At 37.0% G+C, this 20,206-nt stretch overlaps 1 protein-coding gene across 4 annotated transcripts in view; it reads left to right on the forward strand.

Moving 5' to 3' along the window:
* Positions 1 to 20,206, forward strand: part of BTAF1 (B-TFIID TATA-box binding protein associated factor 1) — a 107,005-nt gene that overhangs the window by 57,485 nt on the left and 29,314 nt on the right. For all 4 annotated transcript variants that reach the window (XM_002820973.6, XM_054522622.2, XM_063727661.1 and 1 more), the window contains 10 exons: positions 72 to 221; positions 518 to 660; positions 1,022 to 1,196; positions 2,641 to 2,844; positions 7,590 to 8,016; positions 10,529 to 10,719; positions 12,119 to 12,272; positions 12,965 to 13,074; positions 14,794 to 14,995; positions 16,008 to 16,156. In XM_002820973.6, the coding sequence (XP_002821019.1) occupies positions 72 to 221; positions 518 to 660; positions 1,022 to 1,196; positions 2,641 to 2,844; positions 7,590 to 8,016; positions 10,529 to 10,719; positions 12,119 to 12,272; positions 12,965 to 13,074; positions 14,794 to 14,995; positions 16,008 to 16,156 (1,905 nt within the window). The remainder of the gene's footprint in view (positions 1 to 71; positions 222 to 517; positions 661 to 1,021; positions 1,197 to 2,640; positions 2,845 to 7,589; positions 8,017 to 10,528; positions 10,720 to 12,118; positions 12,273 to 12,964; positions 13,075 to 14,793; positions 14,996 to 16,007; positions 16,157 to 20,206) is intronic.

Genomic DNA, 20,206 nt, shown 5'->3' on the forward strand with positions numbered 1-20,206 from the left:
AAAGGTAAGTGTTAGAGTTTGTTATTTTTATTAGAAAAAATTCACTTTCATGTCCCCCTTTTACCCTGCAGGTTTGGATGGAACTGTTGAGTAAGGCTTCAGTTCAGTATGTGGTAGCAGCTGCTTGCCCATGGATGGGTGCTTGGCTTTGCTTGATGATGCAGCCTTCTCATTTACCTATCGATTTAAATATGTTGCTAGAAGTAAAAGCTAGAGCCAAGGTAAGTGTAGAGGGACATAATGTATTTGTGTGTTCATCATCTAATTATTAATACAGTAACCATATTTTAAAAAATCTGTATTGCCTTGTTATAAGTGTGATTTAATTAACATAAGTAAGGAGAAACCGTTATTTTATTAGGACCCTGACAAAATGAATAGTAATGTTTATCCATTAAAATTTTGTGAAAAGAACTGTATTTTACTGGGATTATTTTTAAAATATCATATTTTTGTTGTTGCCTATTCAGTTTTAGTGATTAATCTTTATTGGTTTTTTTTTTCCCTCCCTCTGTAGGAAAAAACAGGTGGTAAGGTGCGCCAAGGCCAAAGCCAGAATAAAGAAGTACTTCAGGAGTATATTGCAGGTGCCGACACCATCATGGAAGACCCGGCCACCAGGGATTTTGTAGTTATGCGGGCCAGAATGATGGCAGCCAAGTGAGTGTACATTAAGTGTCACGTAGTCATACATTTACAAGTCTGGCTTTCAAAGGTTATTTAACCAACAGAAGATTCCTCTGCTGTTTCCATCAATCCTTCCTTCGTTCATCACACTAATTATAGGCTAAGGAAAAATTAGAGTAAGCAAATACTTCTCATTATTTTAAAGCTTTAAAATAGGATTTATATCTTCTCATGAAGACAAGATAGTCATTATACCTTCTGTGGGAAAAGTTATGGCTTCAAAAAGCCAAATTTTGCTTCAAGTAATTATAGGAAATTGAAATAATTTCCCGAAGTATGGGGAAACTTTACTTCAAGTAATTTCTTATAGTAACTTCCTTTTTCTCTCTCTTAGGTTGTTAGGAGCACTTTGTTGCTGTATTTGTGATCCAGGTGTAAATGTGGTAACTCAAGAAATTAAACCAGCTGAATCCCTGGGCCAGTTACTACTCTTCCATTTGAACTCCAAGTCTGCTTTACAGAGGATTAGCGTAGCTTTGGTAATCTGTGAATGGGCTGCTTTACAAAAGGTAAGATTTTGCCCCAAAAGTAATAAAGACAAATTAAGTAAACCAATTTCCATTAGCTGTTAGGATTATTTACAACAGAAAAGTGAAAATTTTCGATGTATAAAAATCGAAGAGATATAGAAAAGTGTCCAAATTATATTGAACATTATTTCTCTCCCATTTACTTTTAACTCTGGACTTTTGTCTTAGAACTCCTACTTGTACTTCCAGCTACTAGTTATGCTCATACTTAATATTTGCTGTTGACTGTACAGTCTGTTAAGAAATGTCCCTATTAAAAACCGTGTATATGTGAAAGTAGTGCAGAAACTATTAGTCATCCATTCCTCCATATGTCACTCAGGTATCACTGAAAACTACAAAGGATGAGGCTTTGAGTATTAGAGATCCATCTGTGTGGGTAGTAGCAAAGGCAGAATTTTTGGTCACAGGAAGAATAACATCTCTGTATTTAAACCAAAATCTTCATGTTTCCAAATAAACCATTCCCTTCCAGCCTCTTTAACCTTTAACTTCTAGGAAGATGTATGATTATGTATAAGACATACTTCTATAAATCAAAGAAACTTTCTACTGGCTTTGTTTATTCCATTGACTGGAATTCTGGAAATTTAACTGTCCGCACTTGCTGTGAGAGTTACTTGTTACTGCCTCTTAGCAGTTTGTCAAAGCTGTATCTAAAAGTAATTGAGCCATGCTCCATTGCAACTGACACCCCTGCTTGGCCTCTGGAAAGAAGCAAAGCTCATCTGTTTTTAGGCAGGAGTTGGTGTGCTGGAGAGGCAGTGATGCTGTTTTTGTGCCTCTCAGACTTAGCAGCAAGTGCTGACAGTTCGGTTTCTGGACACTCACAGAGCTTCATGGACTTACTCTGTGAAGCCCAGGCTGATCACCCAGATCCCACAGAACCCCTCATGGCTCACCACTGAGGCCATTTCCCCTTGGTTTGGGGCAGGCAACAACCAGAGAGAGGGGGAAGGGTTAGTTAAATTTGGGGGTAGGTAAGTAGCTTTTAAAATTTATATCCACTTTTACAGTATGGCATGTGAAGCTTAGGGTTCAACTGTTATCTAATAATGAGTTTTTAAATAACATTTTTAATTAGTGCTTGATTTCTTTTCTGACTGATTTTTTTTTTTTTTTTTTTTTACCATAATACACTTTAAAATCTGTGATATATATACACATGTAAACTTTGGATAGGTAGAAAATGAAATTGTAATAGTTCCATGTGCATGTTCTGTAGTCATTCATGTTAAAATTTTACAATAATTTGGATGTAATACCTTTTTTTCTGTGCAATTAACTGTTGTTTGGAGAAGTAACAGAATATAGATTGAGTATAAGTAAGGATTTAGAACTTGGTAGTCTGCAAATGACGATTTCTGTATCTATAAAGTTAATGTTCATATAGTTACCCTATTTGTTGTCTGTTGTATTTTAGGAGTGTAAAGCTGTTACCTTAGCTGTGCAGCCACGTTTACTTGATATCCTTTCAGAACATTTATATTATGACGAAATTGCCGTTCCATTCACACGAATGCAGAATGAATGTAAACAACTTATATCATCATTAGCTGATGTACATATTGAAGTTGGTAATCGTGTAAACAACAATGTTTTAACAATAGATCAAGCTAGTGACTTGGTGAGTAAAGAAATAACTTTCTTAATTATAGATAGAACATGAAATATAGGTTAGAAATTTGTCATGACATGTTTATCACAAAAACACATTAATTTGTTGAGTCTGTATGTGGCTTGGTAGCCTGTCATCTCTACCCTTGAGAAAGGTTATTTCATTGTATAGGCTTTTCTTGAAATAAGAGAATAACAAAGGATTTTTTTTTAAACCAAAATTCTGATAAATCAATGCACCTTTATTAGAAAAAGCTATTATATTTTGTCATTTCAGTTTTGCTTAACACTGCAGAGTATAGAAAAAACTGCTTCTACAAGTTCCTGAGTACTTCTTCCTGCTCTCAGCCTATAATGAAAATTTTCAAACGTATAGAAAAAGTGATGAAATTACATAACACTCATACTTAACAGCTAGACTTTATAGTTAACATTTTACCAAATTTACTTTATCACATATGTATTCACCTACCTACCCCTCTATCCAACCATGAGTCCATCCAGGGCAGTTTTTTTTAATGCATTTCTAAGTAAGTTTCAGATATCAGTATACTTCAGCATTTTATATAATTAACTAAAATTCAGTATTTGTTTATGATTTTTTGCTGTTCTGAGGCAAAATTTACGTGCTAAAGCACACAAATCTTAGGTGGACCATTTGGTGAATTTTGACAGATGCGTATGCCTGTGAAACCTGAACCACTGTCAAGATACAGAACATTATCATCACCACTTCCTAGTAATCTCTGCCTCTCCCTGCCACCAAGTAACCATTATTCTAATTCTCTCCCCTGAAGATACATTACTTTTGCCTGTTCTAGAATTTCATGTAAATGGAATCATACACTGTGCTCTTTGGTTTAAGGATTTTTCTTAGAATGGTATTTTTGAAACTAATCTGTGTTATGTATATATCAATAACTTATTTTTTTTATTGCTTGGGTTTTATTTCATTGTATTATTATACCACAACTAGTTTAAGCCATTCTCCCATTTATGGACACTTGGGCTGTTACCACTTTTTGTCTGTTGTGAAAAAAGTCGCTATAAACGTTCTTCTGCAAGTCTTTGTGGACATCTCCTTTCATTTTTCTTGGGTAAATATGTAGGAGTGGAATTGCTAAATCATAAGTTAGGTGTAGGTTTAGTTTTAGAAAAAACTACAGACTTTTCCCCAAAGAGATTGTATCATTCTACTCTCTGACCATCAGTATGTGAGAGTTCTGGTTACTTCACATCATCAATATTTGATGTGGTCAGTTCTTTTAGTGATTGTGTGATAGTGTTATTGTGGTTTTAATTTCCATTTCCTTGATGACTAATATGTTGAATACTTTCTGATTTTTTATTGATCATTTGTATATTTTCCTTTCTGAAATATCTTTTCAAAATCTTGTCTACTTTGAATTAGGTTGGTTGTTTGTTATTGAGTTGTGGGAGTTCTTTATGTATCCTGGATTCCAATCCTTTGTCAAATAGATGCTTTCTGAATGTTTTCTGGCATTGAGTGGCTTGCCTTTTGATTCTCTTAATGCTGTCTTTGGATGAGCAGATATTTTAAATTTTGGTGAATTCTAATTTATCAGTTGTTTTCTTTCATGGCTATTATGTTCTGTGACTTCAGTAATCTTTTTTTTTTTTTTTTTTTTTTTAACTTTCCAAGTGGCAAAGGTATTCACATATGTTTTCTTTTGAAGTTTTGTCATTTAGTTTTTATGATTTATCATTCATTTGGAATTAATGCTTGTGTATAGTATGGAGTAGAGGTTGAGGTTTGTTTTTCTTACAGATATCTAATTTTTCCAGCATTATTTATTGAAAATACTTTCATTTCCCTATTGGATTGTTCTGGCACCTTTGTCAAAAACCAACTGAAGTTATATAAGTATGCTGTGTATCTGGGCCATTTGTTCAATCTATTTGTCTTTCCTTATGCCAGCATCCATGCTTCATTACAGCAGCTTTGTACTTAGTGCATGAGGTTAGGTGTAGTATATATGAGTTCTTCCTTTTTTGAGTTATAGGTTCAGAAATTGAGCCACTTCATTTGTGTTGGTCCCCATGAAAATAGTAATCTTCATTTCTTATCCCCATTTCTAGCTGAAAAATAATATAGTTGAATTTTTTTGTTGTCACTTTTGGAGAGAAAGCTAAAATTGCTGTTTTTTTCCCCCTGGGTTCTCTTCTTTTATAAAGTTATTTTCCCAATTGTTGTTATTCTGTAAGTTTTCCTTTTTGCCTCCTCTCCCTACTTTTTTGCCTGTCTGGAATTAAATCTCAAATTTTCTTTATAGTCTGAGTTCCCTGCCTACTATTTCTGGGAACTTTGCTTTTTTAAGCTCATCAGATGGCCCCTTCTTTAAGATTTGCTTCTTCAGATCTTTTACTCTTCAGTTGTTTTGACTTGGGCTAGAAGATAAGCATAAATATAAGAATCTCTGGGAGAGACTTTTTTTCTTTTTTTCTTGAAGAGACTTGAGGGAAGGACAGTTTTCAAAGGAGCCTTTTGTATCTTTCACTGAATCCCTGTTTTCCTGTTACCTGCCAAATATAGACATTTCCCTGCGATCTTTGTCTCTTGCACCATTCTCATGATTTAGTTCCTACCCATGTACTGTGTGCTATCTACTCTCAGTCTTTCTTACATTCTTCTTTTAGGCATTTTTACTTAAATATCTCACTGTCACTTCACACTGAACACAACAAAAACTGGCTTTTTTTTTTTTTTTTTGACGAAGATACTCTTTTTATTCCAGTCACAAATCTTGTCAGCATTTTCTTTCAGAAAGTCTCATGTGTTTAGGCCAGGCGCAGTGGCTCACGCCTGTAATCCCAGCACTTTGGGAGGCTGAGGCAGGTGGATCATGAGGTCAGGAGATCGAGACCATCCTGGCTAACACGGTGAAACCCCATCTCTACTAAAAATACAAAAAATTAGCCGGGCGTGGTGGTGGGTGCCTGTAGTCCCAGCTACTTGGGAGGCTGAAGCAGGAGAATGGCGTGAACCCAGGAAGCGGAGCTTGCAGTGAACCAAGATCACGCCACTGTGCTCCAGCCTGGGTGACAGAGTGAGACTCAGCCTCAAAAAAAAAAAAAAAAAAAAAGAAAGTCTCGTGTTTAATCTCTTCTCTATTTCCATTATCAGAGCCCAGTCAGATCTTAGTACTTCATATCTAGGTCCTGACTCATCTCTAGGGCTCCAGGCAGCCTCTGGTCCATTTCATTCTGCACGCTGTGCTAGACTAGCAATGCTCTTTTTGTGCCACCCTGAACATCCCTCTCCTGCTTAAAAACGTTATTTTCCTTTTCCTTGCTTTTTCATTTTTATCTTTCTTCTTTTCATCACCTTCTTCTAAATTCTCTATTTCTTATCTCCTCATTATTTCTCAAACTTTCTCCACTCACGCCCAGTTAGCTTTCTTCTTGCGGAAGTACGCTACACTCACTCACTTCTCCTCATTCTCACTTCTGGGCCTGAGCTTCTATTTCCTTTGCCAGGAATTCCCCATCCCTAACCCTCTGTGCTCATCCAGAGTTCATCTCTTTTTCTGTGTGTCGCGCTCAAGCTATGATAAACTTCAATTCCATGGGCAGTGTCCTGTTTTCCACTCCCTACCTCACTTTGTTTGCCAAGATGTCCCTATAATCCCTGATTGGCCTATTGTTTAAAAACCAAGCATAAGTGTTATCCTCCTCTGGCAAGTCTCCCACTAATCTCTTCTTCTAAGAAGGATTAAGCAGTGCTCTGTATTCCCACAGCAACTTGCACTTATCTCAGTAATATGTTACATTTTCTTAATTCTTTATTTATATATCTCCCACATTAGTCTCTGCATTTTTTGAGCATATTAAGACATTATGTCTTATTTATCTTTTAATAAATATTGGTTGAATGATTGAATTAATTTGGGGGTAACTGAGGCTTTTCCTCAGTTGTCTACAGTCATTGAAAAGTGACATGAGCATAGTGGATTTAGGACAATGTTTTTAAACTTTTGGCATTGTAACCCTGTTTCAAATAAATCGTATACATTGTACATTTCAAATGGGTAGTTTTTATGGTATGCAAATTATATCTGAATAAAGTTGTTAAAAAAAGACTGACTGAACAGTCTTTTAATGGGGCTTGTAAAGTAGTCTGGTACAATAGTCCTGTAACCTTAGATAGCTCTTGTTAATTAAGTGAATGATAACCACACCATTTTGTTCTGTTCTGTTTTGTTTTGTTTCTTTTCCTTCTTCCATTGCCTGGGCATTCCCACCAGAAGGGAGGTTAAAGAAAGAATGAGAATGATTCAGTTAGCAACTCTTAGCCACTTAGTAAACAGCCACTCTAAGTTTTCGTGAGTTTTAGAGTTGAAAAGAATGTTTTTCCCAAAAAGAAGTTTGTGAGTTTTGGAATTCCCTCATGAACAGTTAGTTTATATTTGCCTGTAGCTTTCTTGTTTCACCAAAGTATTCTGTGGGTGTTAAATGTGATTTTCCTCAAAGTCATTAGACATATTTAAAGGTTAGGTAATTTTATTCTTCTCAAGAGAATGTCTTTCTTAAAGAATATAATGCTAATGTTAAATTTTAGTCAGATTAAAATAAAATTTAGTTGGGAAGTTTTAGACATTAGTTTACTGAGTACTAAAACAATATTACATATTGTGGAAACCAAAATTGAAACAGCTTGCTGTCTACCCTTTAGGAGCTTACAATCTATTTGGGGTTGATATGATTAATGATTTTTAATTTCTTTTTTTTTAATAGGTCACTACTGTTTTTAATGAAGCCACATCATCTTTCGATTTAAATCCTCAAGTGTTACAACAGTTAGATAGTAAACGACAGCAGGTCCAAATGACAGTTACAGAGACCAACCAGGAGTGGCAAGTGTTGCAGTTGAGAGTGCATACTTTTGCTGCCTGTGCAGTTGTGAGCTTGCAGCAGCTTCCGGAGAAATTAAATCCTATCATAAAACCATTAATGGAGACAATTAAAAAAGAAGAGAATACACTAGTGCAAAACTATGCAGCTCAGTGCATAGCTAAACTCCTTCAGCAGTGCACAACAAGGACGCCCTGTCCCAATTCAAAAATTATTAAAAACCTCTGTAGCTCACTTTGTGTGGACCCATATCTAACTCCTTGTGTCACATGTCCAGTACCAACACAAAGTGGCCAGGAAAATTCTAAAGGTATATACCTAAACTTTTATTTGGGGTAGAGAAATAACCTTTTAAATTTGTTTTTGTTTACTTATGGGTATAATTTAAGCACAAATCCAGTTCATGTTAGTGTTTTTTCCCATTCTGAGAGAAAAGGCTTGATTGTAACAAAACTCTTTGTTACATGAATTTGCACGTAATACTTATCAGTCACAACCCTTTAAGTTCCAAAAAGCCATTCATGGAAGATCTGATAGCTGATATAAGGTAACTGAAATCTGTAAGACAGGTGTTCACCCTTACCTTTGCCTTCAAAACCATCATTATATGGTTTACTGTATCAAGCTAGAAAAGGTAATTGTATCAAATGTTATTTAATGAATTTTTTTTTCCTTAACCAAAGGAGCAACCCTATTGACTGAAAAAGTAATTATAAAATCTCTCGTTTCCCTAATTTAGTGCATGTTTTATGAGATTAGTGAACTTTTAGTACTTTTAGTAAATAATACTTAACCAACTTTTTTGTTTTCACTTGGAGAATTTATATGGAAAATGAGAACTGCCCTCTGTAGGCAGGTCTTTAAAGACCAGTGTTTTATTCATATGACTCAGTCCTATGTGCTTTTTGTATGTGTGATTGTTAACAAGATTTTGCAAAAACAAATTATTTGAAATGTAGTAGACTTACAGCTTTGGTGCAGCATAGATCTTGAAAAATATGTGAATGAACTAGAAGAAGAAAGGTGGACATTTTGAATATTAACATCTTAAAAATACAATGGGGTCATTCGCCCCCCTCTTACCCCCATGGTCTATTGCTATGTAAGGCAGCATTATTTTGCAGTGACCAATTTTGTTTTTGAATTCATGGTGACTGCTTTTAGAGAGAACTTGCTTGAGATATTTTTTAATGTTTCTCATTATACTTAGGCACAATAATTTTTTAAAAAGTAATAGGCCAGGCCGGGCATGGCGGCTCACGCCTGTAATCCCAGCACTTTGGGAGGCCGAGGCGGGCGGATCACATGAGGTCGGGAGTTCAAGACCAGCCTGACCAAAATGGAGAAATCCCATCTCAACTAAAAATATAAAATTAGCTGGGCATGGTGGTGCATGCCTGTATCCCAGCTACTCGGGAGGCTGAGGCAGGAGAATGGCCTCAACCTGGGAGGCGGAGGTTGCGGTGAGCTGAGATCGTGCCATTGTATTCCAGCCTGGGCAACAAGAGTGGAAACTCTGTCTCAAAAAAAAAAAAAAAAAATTAATTAATTAATTAATAGGCCAGGGACCAGGCAGTGGCTCATGCCTGTAATCCCAGCACTTTAGGAAGTCGAGGTGAGCATATAACTTGAGGCCAGGAGTTCAAGACCAGGCTGGCCAACATGGTGAAACCCCATGTCTACTACAAAAATATATAAAAATTAGGCCGGGCACGGTGGCTCACGCCTGTAATCCCAGCACTTTGGGAGGCTGAGGCGGGTGGATCACGAGGTCAGAAGTTCGAGACCATCCTGACTAGCACGGTGAAACCCCGTCTCTACTAAAAATATAAAAAATCAGCTGGGCGAGGTGGCGGGCACCTGTAGTCCCAGCTACTCAGGAGGCTGAGGCAGGAGACTGGCGTGAACCTGGGAGGCTGAGCTTGCAGTGAGCCAAGATCGCACTGCTGCACTCCAGCCTGGGCGACAGGGCAAGACTCTGTCTCAAAAAAATATATAAATATAAATATAAATATATATATATATAAAAATTATCTGGACGTGGTGGTGCCGCTTCTGTAATCCTAGCTACTCAGGAGGCTGAGGCATGAGATTCCGTTGAACCTGGGAAGCGGAGGTTGCAGTGAGCCAAGATTGCACCACTGCACCCCAGCCTAGGTGACAGAGTGAGACTCCATCTCAAAAATAACAACAAAAAATTAATAGGCTGGGCATGGTGGCTCATGCCTATAATCCCAACATTTTGGGAGGCCGAGACGGGCAGATGGAATGAGCTCAGGAGTTTGAGACCAGCCTGGGCAACATGGTGAAACCCCATCTCTTCAAAAAATATAAAATTAGCTGGGTGTGGTGGTGTGTGCCTGTAGTCCTAGCTCCTCAGGAGGCTGAGGTGGGAGGATTGGATCTCTTGAGCCCAGGAGGTGGAGGTTGCAGTGAACTGAGACTGTGGTACTGCACTCCAGCCTGGGCAACAGAGCAAGACCCTGTCTCAGAAAAAAAATATTATATATATATGTGTATATATATGTATACACTTATATGTATACACATACAAACACACACATTAACTGAAGTCACAATAATTTTTTCATGTGCTGTTTCTCATTGTTCAGATGGCTCTGCAACCTGGATTGTATTAGGTATAAATCCTATGCAAATAGACTATTTTATTGCCATTTCATTGTCTAAGGAAAATGTCATTGGCCTATAAAAGTTGAGGCCTAAAAGACATAGTTTAAAAATGTTTTATCTCTTATGGAGCCGAAAACATTTGGTATCACCAATATTATGATTAAAAGGTTATTTAACTTTTTTCTTATTAGGATCCACCTCAGAAAAAGATGGAATGCACCATACTGTCACCAAGCACAGAGGTATAATTACACTCTACAGGCACCAGAAAGCTGCCTTTGCTATCACAAGTAGGCGAGGTCCTACCCCCAAAGCAGTAAAAGCTCAAATAGCAGATCTTCCTGCAGGAAGTAGTGGGAATATTCTTGTTGAACTTGATGAGGTAAATAGTTTTTTTTTTTTTTTTGAATGCTTTGATTTTTAAACAAATATCTGGCTTACAAATTGAGAACTAAGTTGTATTAGCTTCCAGAACTGTTTTTAAGTGAAAGAACTGGGATTAATTTTTGGAGTACTCCAAAAATATGATCCAGAAAAACAGCAAACTTCAAATTTCTCATGCCTCTTGTAATTTTTACCAGCTTAACTTTTATCTTCCTAGGCAAGACAGCCTTGTAAACTAATTCAGTCCTACAGCAGTGACTGTAGAGAAGGTGCTCAATAATAGTGAAAGCTAACTTTTCTCTGTCCTTTCAATGCACAAATGTCATATAATTGCTACCCACCTGACTTTTAGTCAATTTGATATTTATTAAATGCTTAGTGTGAGGTAGGGTTCTAAATTTATTTTTCATATGAACAGCCAGTTATCCCACTATTGAATCCTTTCCTCTCTGATTTATAATGGCACCTCTGTTATATATCGTGCTTCATATGTGTGAGGGTCTATTCAGGCTTTCCATTATCTCCCATTGGCCCACCTGTTACACCGTACAGTCTTAACAACCGGTGGTTTTTAAAAAGTGTTTTGTTTTGAAAATCTCACAGTCACATTATTAGCAATAGAATGAATGCTCTAGTTAGTTCTTTGGAATGCAAGGCGTAGGAGTTTACCTCGGCTCAGCAGTAAACCATCAATACTAAAAGACATGTTTCTGTAAAATATAGACCCCTTTTAAGTTTCTTTTTAAAATCAACAGCTTATTATCTATATTTCCCTTAAAACATTCTGTAAAGTCTTTTTCATTGACAATATTTCCCTATAATAATTGTAATAAAAATTTTACTGTGATTTTGATATTTATATCTCTATAGTTTGCATAGTTATTCCTCCAATTAAACATAATTTTAAAAATTATATTAATATCTTTTTGGGGGGACAGATTTATGGACTGAAATTACTGCTGAATAAGAATTATTAATCTTGGGGTTAGCTTAAACAGATGATCTTGTACTATCCCTTAAGTGAATATAAATAAGGACACATCATTTCATCTATCTTCTCTCTAGCTGACAAGTTTCTTTGGGGTAGAGAGAAGGAGGAAAAAAAAAGTCACTTAGGACTATCTCTAGAAACAGCACATATCCATCTGTTCCTTATCCTCAACCCCAAAAAAGTGTTTTACTTTGGACACAAAAATCTAGTTAGGTGTTGTAGGCCCCTGTAAATTTAATTATTGAGAAATGTTTATAATTGAGACAAACATGTCTAATAATTGCTTACTTGGTTAATGATAACATTATGAATTCTTAGATGGTGACTTTTAAATTCTCTTGTTAAAATTTTAAATGTATTATGATTTTTTCTGAAATTCTGTTTTTATCTAACATTTAATTTTAAGGCCCAGAAGCCTTACCTGGTACAACGGAGAGGAGCTGAATTTGCTTTGACAACTATAGTAAAGCATTTTGGTGGTGAAATGGCAGTGAAGTTGCCACATCTCTGGGATGCTATGGTTGGCCCATTGAGGAATACAATCGACATAAATAATTTTGGTATACACATATTTTTATGAGCCCAGTTTTTAACAAATTTTAATGTCTATTAATTAAATATATCCTTATAAAATAAAAATGCCTCTATGCCTCTACCTATTTATTCCAGACCAGCTGGTAAGTTTTAAAATGGAAACTTGGTTTAAAAAAAACACACACCTTTATTTTAAAAAAGAGATATTTGGGTTGGGTGCAGTGGCTCATGCCTGTAATCCCAGCACTTTGGGAGGCCCAGGTAGGCGGATCACTTGAGGTCAGGAGTTTGAGAACAACCTGGCCAACATGGCAAAACCCCATCTCTAATAAAAATACAAAAATTAGCTGGGTGTGTAGTCCCACCTACTCTGGAGGCTGAGGCAGGAGGATTGCTTGAACCCTGGGGGTGGAGGTTGCAGTGAGCCGAGATTATGCCACTGCACTGCAGCCTGGATGACAGAGCAAGACTCTGTCTCAAAAAAAAAAAAAAAAAAATTGTTTTTAAAGAGATACTTGAAATGGATCACTATGTTTAAGTTCTTTGGTTGCTCTACATGTAGTACCCCAGCACTTAAATTAAGGTCATGGCATTTAATTTTAACACTAAGAAGCAAAATTGACTCTCCTATGCTAGCTGAAAAAGTGCTAAAAGTTTTTGTGTGCTCTAGATTTTGAAAAATTATTTGCCAGATAATACAGACAATATATTTTAACAGATGGAAAATCCCTCCTGGATAAGGGCGATAGCCCTGCTCAAGAATTGGTGAATTCTCTGCAAGTTTTTGAAACAGCAGCAGCTTCAATGGATTCTGAGCTTCATCCCTTGGTAACTAACTAATGCAAGTGTAATATTTCTTCAAATAAAACAAGTGGTCTTATTAAAGTCTTAAGGTTTGAAAGGTACAACTTTGATGTCATCCTTAGTAATTGCATTTTTCTTTGCTGTGGTATGACTAGATTCCTCCTTTACTAACAGTGCAACTCCTGTGGGCTTTGATGTAGACCAGGCTGCTTGAATTTGATAGAAAACCCAACCTGGAAGCTTAGAATGTGGGGGCATTGAGGAAAGGACTCTGATGGCACAGGAGCCAGATGTAAATAGGAAAGAAAACTGCAGCCCTGTTCATCCAGATGATCCTAATAATACAGCTCCAAGAAAGGAAAAGCATACATAATGAAATCTGTTTCCTAGATAAGTACAAAGGTGAAGGGAGTCACATGCCTAAGGTGAAGCTGGTCAGTGGCAAAGATAGAACACTGGTTTGGGATTTTTTTTTAAACTATTAAAATGTTTCTTACAAAAGAATTAGGACAGAGGGAGGAGGAAAATAGAGAATTATCTGGTTTTTTTCGTAAGAGAATATTATTCTTTTCATATCTCTGCAATAGGAAGCTCTCTGCAATTTATCCCATTTTGAAGGGTATTAGCCCAGTTCTCTATTGTTATTTAACACAAAAGGGAGAATCTGTGAGAGGGTGGAGAAGAATGGATTTTTTTTTTGTACATAGTAATAAAGTATATCCTTTTACTTGTTAAAAGTTTTGCTGATTTACTGTTAGTAAAGAAAAGTAGGCCAGGTGTGGTGGCTCATGCCTGTAATCCCAGCACTTTGGGAGGCCGAGGTGGGTGAATCACGAGGTCAGGAGTTCAAGACCAGCCTGGCCAATATGGTGAAACCCCATCTCTACTAAAAATACAAAAATTAGCCGGGCATGGTGGGACATGCCTGTAGTCCCAGCTACTCGGGAGGCTGAGGCAGGAGAATCACTGGAACCCGGGAGGCAGAGGTTGCAGTGAGCCAAGATCGTGCCACTGCACTCCAGCCTAGGCGACAGTGAGACTCAGTCTCAAAAAAAAAAAAAAAAAGAAAAGTAGAGTCCATCTGTATGCTCTTAATCTCCATAATTAGCAACATGCATTCAGCTGAACTGTAAGCCTCATCAAACTGTTGAACAGATACCTGGCTCTCATCAGCATTAATTCTGGTGTTCCTTGTAGCAGACGTTTAATAATAAGGTGCTGTTGTGATGCTGTTGTGATTATAACACCTATGGTAAGACAGGAAGCTACAGTGGAAGATACCTACCAAAGTATGGTGCTAGAATAAAATCAGGAACACTCAAGCCACTGAATAAAAATTATGTACCTAAACCTAAATTAGTGCTACCAAATTTGGAGGGAGCTGGTGATGTGTGGTGCTGTTTTTCAGCTTCAGTAGGAGAATCTTGCCAAGTACTTTTTGGTTTGTTTCCTGTTAATTTTGGAAAGAATTGAGTGTTCCTGTATGCCTAAGAGAGGATATGAGCAGAGGAGAGGTTCTATACCTTTTTTTCCCTTCTTTTTGAAAGAGTTGTAATACATTAATTTGTATTTGGATTAGTTTTCTATTGAGAATGTTTTGGCAGTAATGTTTTGAAGTGTTTGGAGATATTTTTAGAGTCACTTAGAATATTGAAAACTTTCCTGAGTATGGGCTATTATAGTTACATATTAAACAGTATTTCCTAATAAGAATTCTAATTGCCATTAACTTTTTGTTTTTAGTTGGTCCAGCATTTGCCACATCTTTATATGTGCCTTCAATACCCCAGTACTGCAGTGAGGCACATGGCTGCTCGTTGTGTAGGTGTCATGAGCAAAATAGCTACCATGGAAACAATGAATATTTTTTTGGAGAAGGTTCTTCCGTGGCTGGGAGCAATTGATGACAGTGTCAAACAAGAGGGTGCAATTGAAGCACTTGCCTGTATCCTTTTTTATTTGACAAACTGTTCAGGAATTATATTCATTTCACTTAAGGATAAGTAAAATGAAATTGATGTATTCTAATATGCACATAAATAACCTGCCTTGTTCCAAAAAATACCTATTCTTTTTACATCTTGTTTTGAAATATTTTTGTATTTTATTACAAATGTGTTACAAACTGATTTGCATTTTATGATAAAAATTTTCTTGTGGAAAGTTTGGAAAATTGCTATTAATTTTAAAACATCTTTTTAATAAGCAAAATAGTTTTATGTACTTTATGAACTATATGTCTAGTAAGTGATTTTTTTATAATCAGTGTCTTATTAATCAGGTATTCTATAGGTGGTCCCTATGTTATAAACATTTTATATTTTTAAAGTTTGTTCATTACTTGGGTTTACAAATGACCAAATTATACTAGATAATTAGAAATATACAGGCAAGCCCTTTGCTAAGGGTATGGCAGCAGCTAACATTCTTTAACTCAAAGTATCTGAAAGATATTTCACAGAGCACAAAAGATGGATGAAGATCAAATCAGTAGAAACTCTGGTTCAAAAATACTGAAGATTACAGGAGAACTGCGCTTACTAGGCTCACTATATCCTGCTGGTGATTGTCAAGATCCTGGTGGGAAATTTGGAATTAATCTTTGAGTGACACTCAGTTGTATTCCTTTACTTACAATGTGACTTATTTTATTTTGACGTTGGAATTCCAGACGCAGCAATTTCTCTATGAAAAAAAGCTTCCTCCGGCCTTCCTCAGAAGAAAAACATAATTTTATATTCCTAATCATGAGAAAGTTACATAATATTTTCCAAGGAGCAACAAAATGGGCAGATACTTTTATTAATTGAATCATAGACCTGGAGGGTCAGTCTCTTCCCTCATAATACAGATGAGAAAATGATGAGCCTTTTAAAAAGTTAAAATCTTAGTATCAATTTGTTTGTGAAAACATCTGTCTTGGAACCATTTCAAAATTTCCTTAATCACTTACTCAGGTGTAATGGAACAACTAGATGTTGGTATTGTTCCATATATTGTCCTTTTAGTTGTTCCTGTACTGGGAAGAATGAGTGATCAGACAGACAGTGTGAGATTCATGGCCACGCAGTGCTTTGCAACGCTAATTAGACTCATGCCACTTGAGGTAAGTCAAAGATACTTGCTTTATAGACATAATGTTTTCTATAACTTGATCCATAATAATTGTACCCCTTTTTAGGGCCAGGTACAAAGGCTCATGCCTGTAATCTCAGCACTTTCTGAGGCTGAGGTGGGTGGATCATCTGAGGTCAGGAGTTTGAGACCAGCCTGGCCAACATGGGTGAAACCCTGTCTCTACTAAAAAAATACAAAACAAAACAAAATAAAACAAAAAAAAACAATTAGTTGGGCATGGTGGTGTTTGCCTCTACTAAAAAAATACAAAAAAAAAAACCAACAAAAAAAAAACAATTAGTTGGGCATGGTGGTGTTTGCCTGTAGTCTCAGCTACTCAGGACGCTGAGGCACAAGAATTGTTGGAACCTGGAGGCAGAAGTTGCAGTGAGCCAAGATTGTGCCACTGCACTGTATGTATCCTGGGCGACAGCAAGACTCTATCTCAAAAAAAAAAGAAAGAAAAGTAACACTTGTTAAAGAACATGTCAGGCTAAAAAAAGAAGGCATTATTTCAAAAATGTTTATATTACAATAATTAAGATTTTTAGGCTTTTAATTGGTACTTTTTTTCTTTAACACACACAGTTTTAATTTAAGTAAAACAAGAAATCAGACACTATGATTCCTAAAAAAAATTTACTAATGCTTTTCTAGAAATAGAATTGTTCCTAAGTTTTTCTGGTAACATCTAGGTGTAGACTGTGGGCTAAAGTTTAGGCAAAAGATAAATTTGAGAGATGGTAATTAAGACTATAAAAAGCAAATGAGGTCTCTGTGGGAGTATGAAAAAGAAGACTAGAAGGATCATGTTGGAGTATTTTGGAGTACATTCATGGGGGCACAAATAATGTGTGGCCAATGCAGGAAACTGAAGTGGCTTGAAACACAGAAAGAGCCAGGAATAATTCAGGAAATAGTAGGTATGGCATGTCATCCATGTTGTAACATGTATAAGTACTTCCTTTTTATTGCTGAGTAGTATTCCATTGTATGGACATACCACATTTTGTTTATCCTGTCACCAGTTGATGGATATTTGGATTGTTACCAGCTTTTATTAATAGTTATTATGGGCTGGGTGAGGTGGCTCCTGCCTGTAATCCCAGCACTTTGGGAGGCCACAGTGGGTGGATCACTTGAGGTCAGGAGTTCAAGATTAGCCTGACCAACTGAAAATACAAAATGGTGAAACCTCGTCTCTACTAAAAATACAAAAATTTGTGGGGCGTGGTGGCGCACACCTGTAATCCCAGCTACTCAGGAGGCTAAGGCAGGAGAATCGCTTGAACCTGGGAGACAGAGGTTGCAGTGAGCCAAGATGGTGCCACTGCACTCCAGCCTGGATGACAAAGTGAGACTTCCTTTCAAAAAAAAAAAAAAAAAATTAAGTTATTATGAATAATGCTACTCTGCATTTGTAAGTCTTTGTGTGGATGTGTGTTTTTATTTCTTTTGAGTAAATACTTAAGAATGAAATGCTGGGTCATATGGTAAGTTTAATTTTTTTATAAAACTGCCTTATCGTTTTCCAAAGTAACTGTATCATTTGACATTCCTACCAGCAAAATAATGAGTTATAAATAGGATAGCCTCTTTGAAAAACAGTTTGGTTATATCTGGTAAAATTGAAGCTACCCAGCCTAATGACCTGAAAAATTCATCCTACGTATACACCTAGAGAATTCAACACATTTTCAAGAAATTTTTTTTTTTTTTTTTTGAGACGGGGTTTTGCTCTTGTTGCAACCAGGCTGGAGTGCAATGGTGCGACCTCAGCTCACTGCAACCTCTGCCTCCCGGGTTCAAGCGATTCTCCTGCCTCAGCCTCCGTAGTAGCTGGGATTACAGGCATGTGCCACCGCGCCCTGCTAATTTTGTATTTTTAGTAGAGACGGGGTTTCTCCTTGTTGATCAGGCTGGTCTAAACTCCCAACCTCAGGTGATCCTCCCGCCTCGGCCTCCCAAAGTGCTGGGATTACAGACGTGAGCCACCACACCTGGCGAAGAATATAACATCATTTATAGTAGTCTGAAACTGAAAATCACCCACTTATTCATGGATAGTAGATATGTAAATTGTGTACTGTTATACTGCAAGAAGACGAACCACAGACACATACAGTAATATTCATGAATCTTTAACATAGGATTCCTTTTTTATTAAATTCAAAAACAGGCAAAAGAAACTTGGTGATAAAGGTATAAAGAAAAATAAGAAAGAAATTACTATAAAAGTCAGTGAAATGATTACCTCTTGAGGAAAGGAGAGAGAAGGTTATGATTGGGAAGGAGCATATGGGATCTTCTAGGGTGACTGCAGGGATATTTTTCTTGATCTGGTTGTACAGAGGTTTGTTTTATAATTTACTAAACTGTTTCTTAGATTATTTCTCTACATGTATATTTTACCTCACACTAAAAAAAGTGTGAAAAAAAATTACCACTGCAACAACAAAGATACTAGACCACAGTATCAAAACACCTAGGTGTCATTTCCAGAATTGTTTTCATCCTCTGCTTCCTAGATTTTAACTCAGATTCTTTCAACTCCGAGATCTTCATCCCACCTTTAAACCAAATGGGTTGTACTTAGTCTCCTTGGCCCGTTCTTAGCTTTGGAATAAGTGAGCAGTGGGAAGCTGTTATGTGTTCTTTAAACAAAGGAGATGATAACCACGGTTTTTGTTTGTTTTTAAGGAAAATTAGTCTAACAGCTGAAAGTAGTATTTTAGGAAAATCAGTTTAATAGCCATTTGAACATGGATTAGAATTGAAAGTGCGCCAAAATAGAGCTCACATCCACCTTGAGGTGATAAAGGGTCTAAACTCTAATGCTTAGCAGTAGTCTTTTGGGGTTTTCTTGGTTGTTTTTTTGTTTTTTTGTTTTTTTTTGAGTTGGAGTTTTGCTCTTGTCACCCAGGCTGGAGTGCAATGGTGTGATCTTGGCTCCTGCAAACCTCTGCCTCCTGGGTTCAAGCAGTTCTCCTGCCTCAGCCTCCCTAGTAGCTGGGATTACAGGTGCTGGCCACCATGCTAATTTTTTGTATTTTTAGTAGAGATGGGGTTTCACCATGTTGTCCAGGCTGGTCTCGAACTCCTGACCTTAGGTGATCTGCCCACCTCAGCCTCTCAAAAAGTGCTGGGATTACAGGCATGAGCCACCCGGTTTGTTTGTTCTTAAGGAAAAATAACAGTACTTGATAACAGATTGACAAAAGAGATTTTGAACTTTAGGTATTGAGAAAAGATTAGTAAGACTCACTTTGATAGTTGTGAAAATTACTAGAACATGATACGGATTTTGCTTCTGGCCATGATGGAAAAACAGGCAACAGATTTATCCTCCTACCTTAACTAGAAAACCAGACAAAATGTACCAAACAGTGGTTTTCAGGCATTGGACAACAGGCAGCACTGGATAGTGAACCATGAGAGAAACGAAACAAATGAAGTGCCCTAGCTTATTGTCTGGAGCCATAGCACAGAGAAGGGAAACGCAAAGAAAGCCCAGTAGTCTTGCTGAGCTGAAGAGTTAAGACAGAATTTGCAAAACAGAGTACCTGAAGGTAGGTACTGCACAGACAGGAGGTAGCTGCACAGAGAGAAAGCTCCAGAGGTCCACAGGGGGGTTCTCCCAAGCCTTTGGCTGAGTATTCATCTGCATGTACTGTGACATCTTTGAGACTGGGGAAAGAATCACTGTGGAAAGGAGTATGTGGAGCAATTTCCAGACCTCACACAGGGCTGGGAATAGTTTGTATTTCCACTAAGCAGAGTAAGAGTAACAAGACCTTCTACCATACTGAGCATCAAGTCCTTAGAAGCATATTGCCTCAGTAATAGGGCCAAGTTAGCCCTTGACAAAAGGCTGATTTGGATCTTCCTTGATAAACCTTAAAAGCAAGCCTTAACGGGATCTAATTAATTTCAACTAAACTAAATATTTCCCAGAAAAAAAAGCCTCAACATATTTAAAGGAATAATTAAAAAAAAATACAGCACCCAACGACATAAAACTTCTGATGTTTGACATTCA

This window comes from Pongo abelii, chromosome 8 (assembly GCF_028885655.2).
Source record: "Pongo abelii isolate AG06213 chromosome 8, NHGRI_mPonAbe1-v2.0_pri, whole genome shotgun sequence".
NCBI classification, from domain to species: domain Eukaryota; kingdom Metazoa; phylum Chordata; class Mammalia; order Primates; family Hominidae; genus Pongo; species Pongo abelii.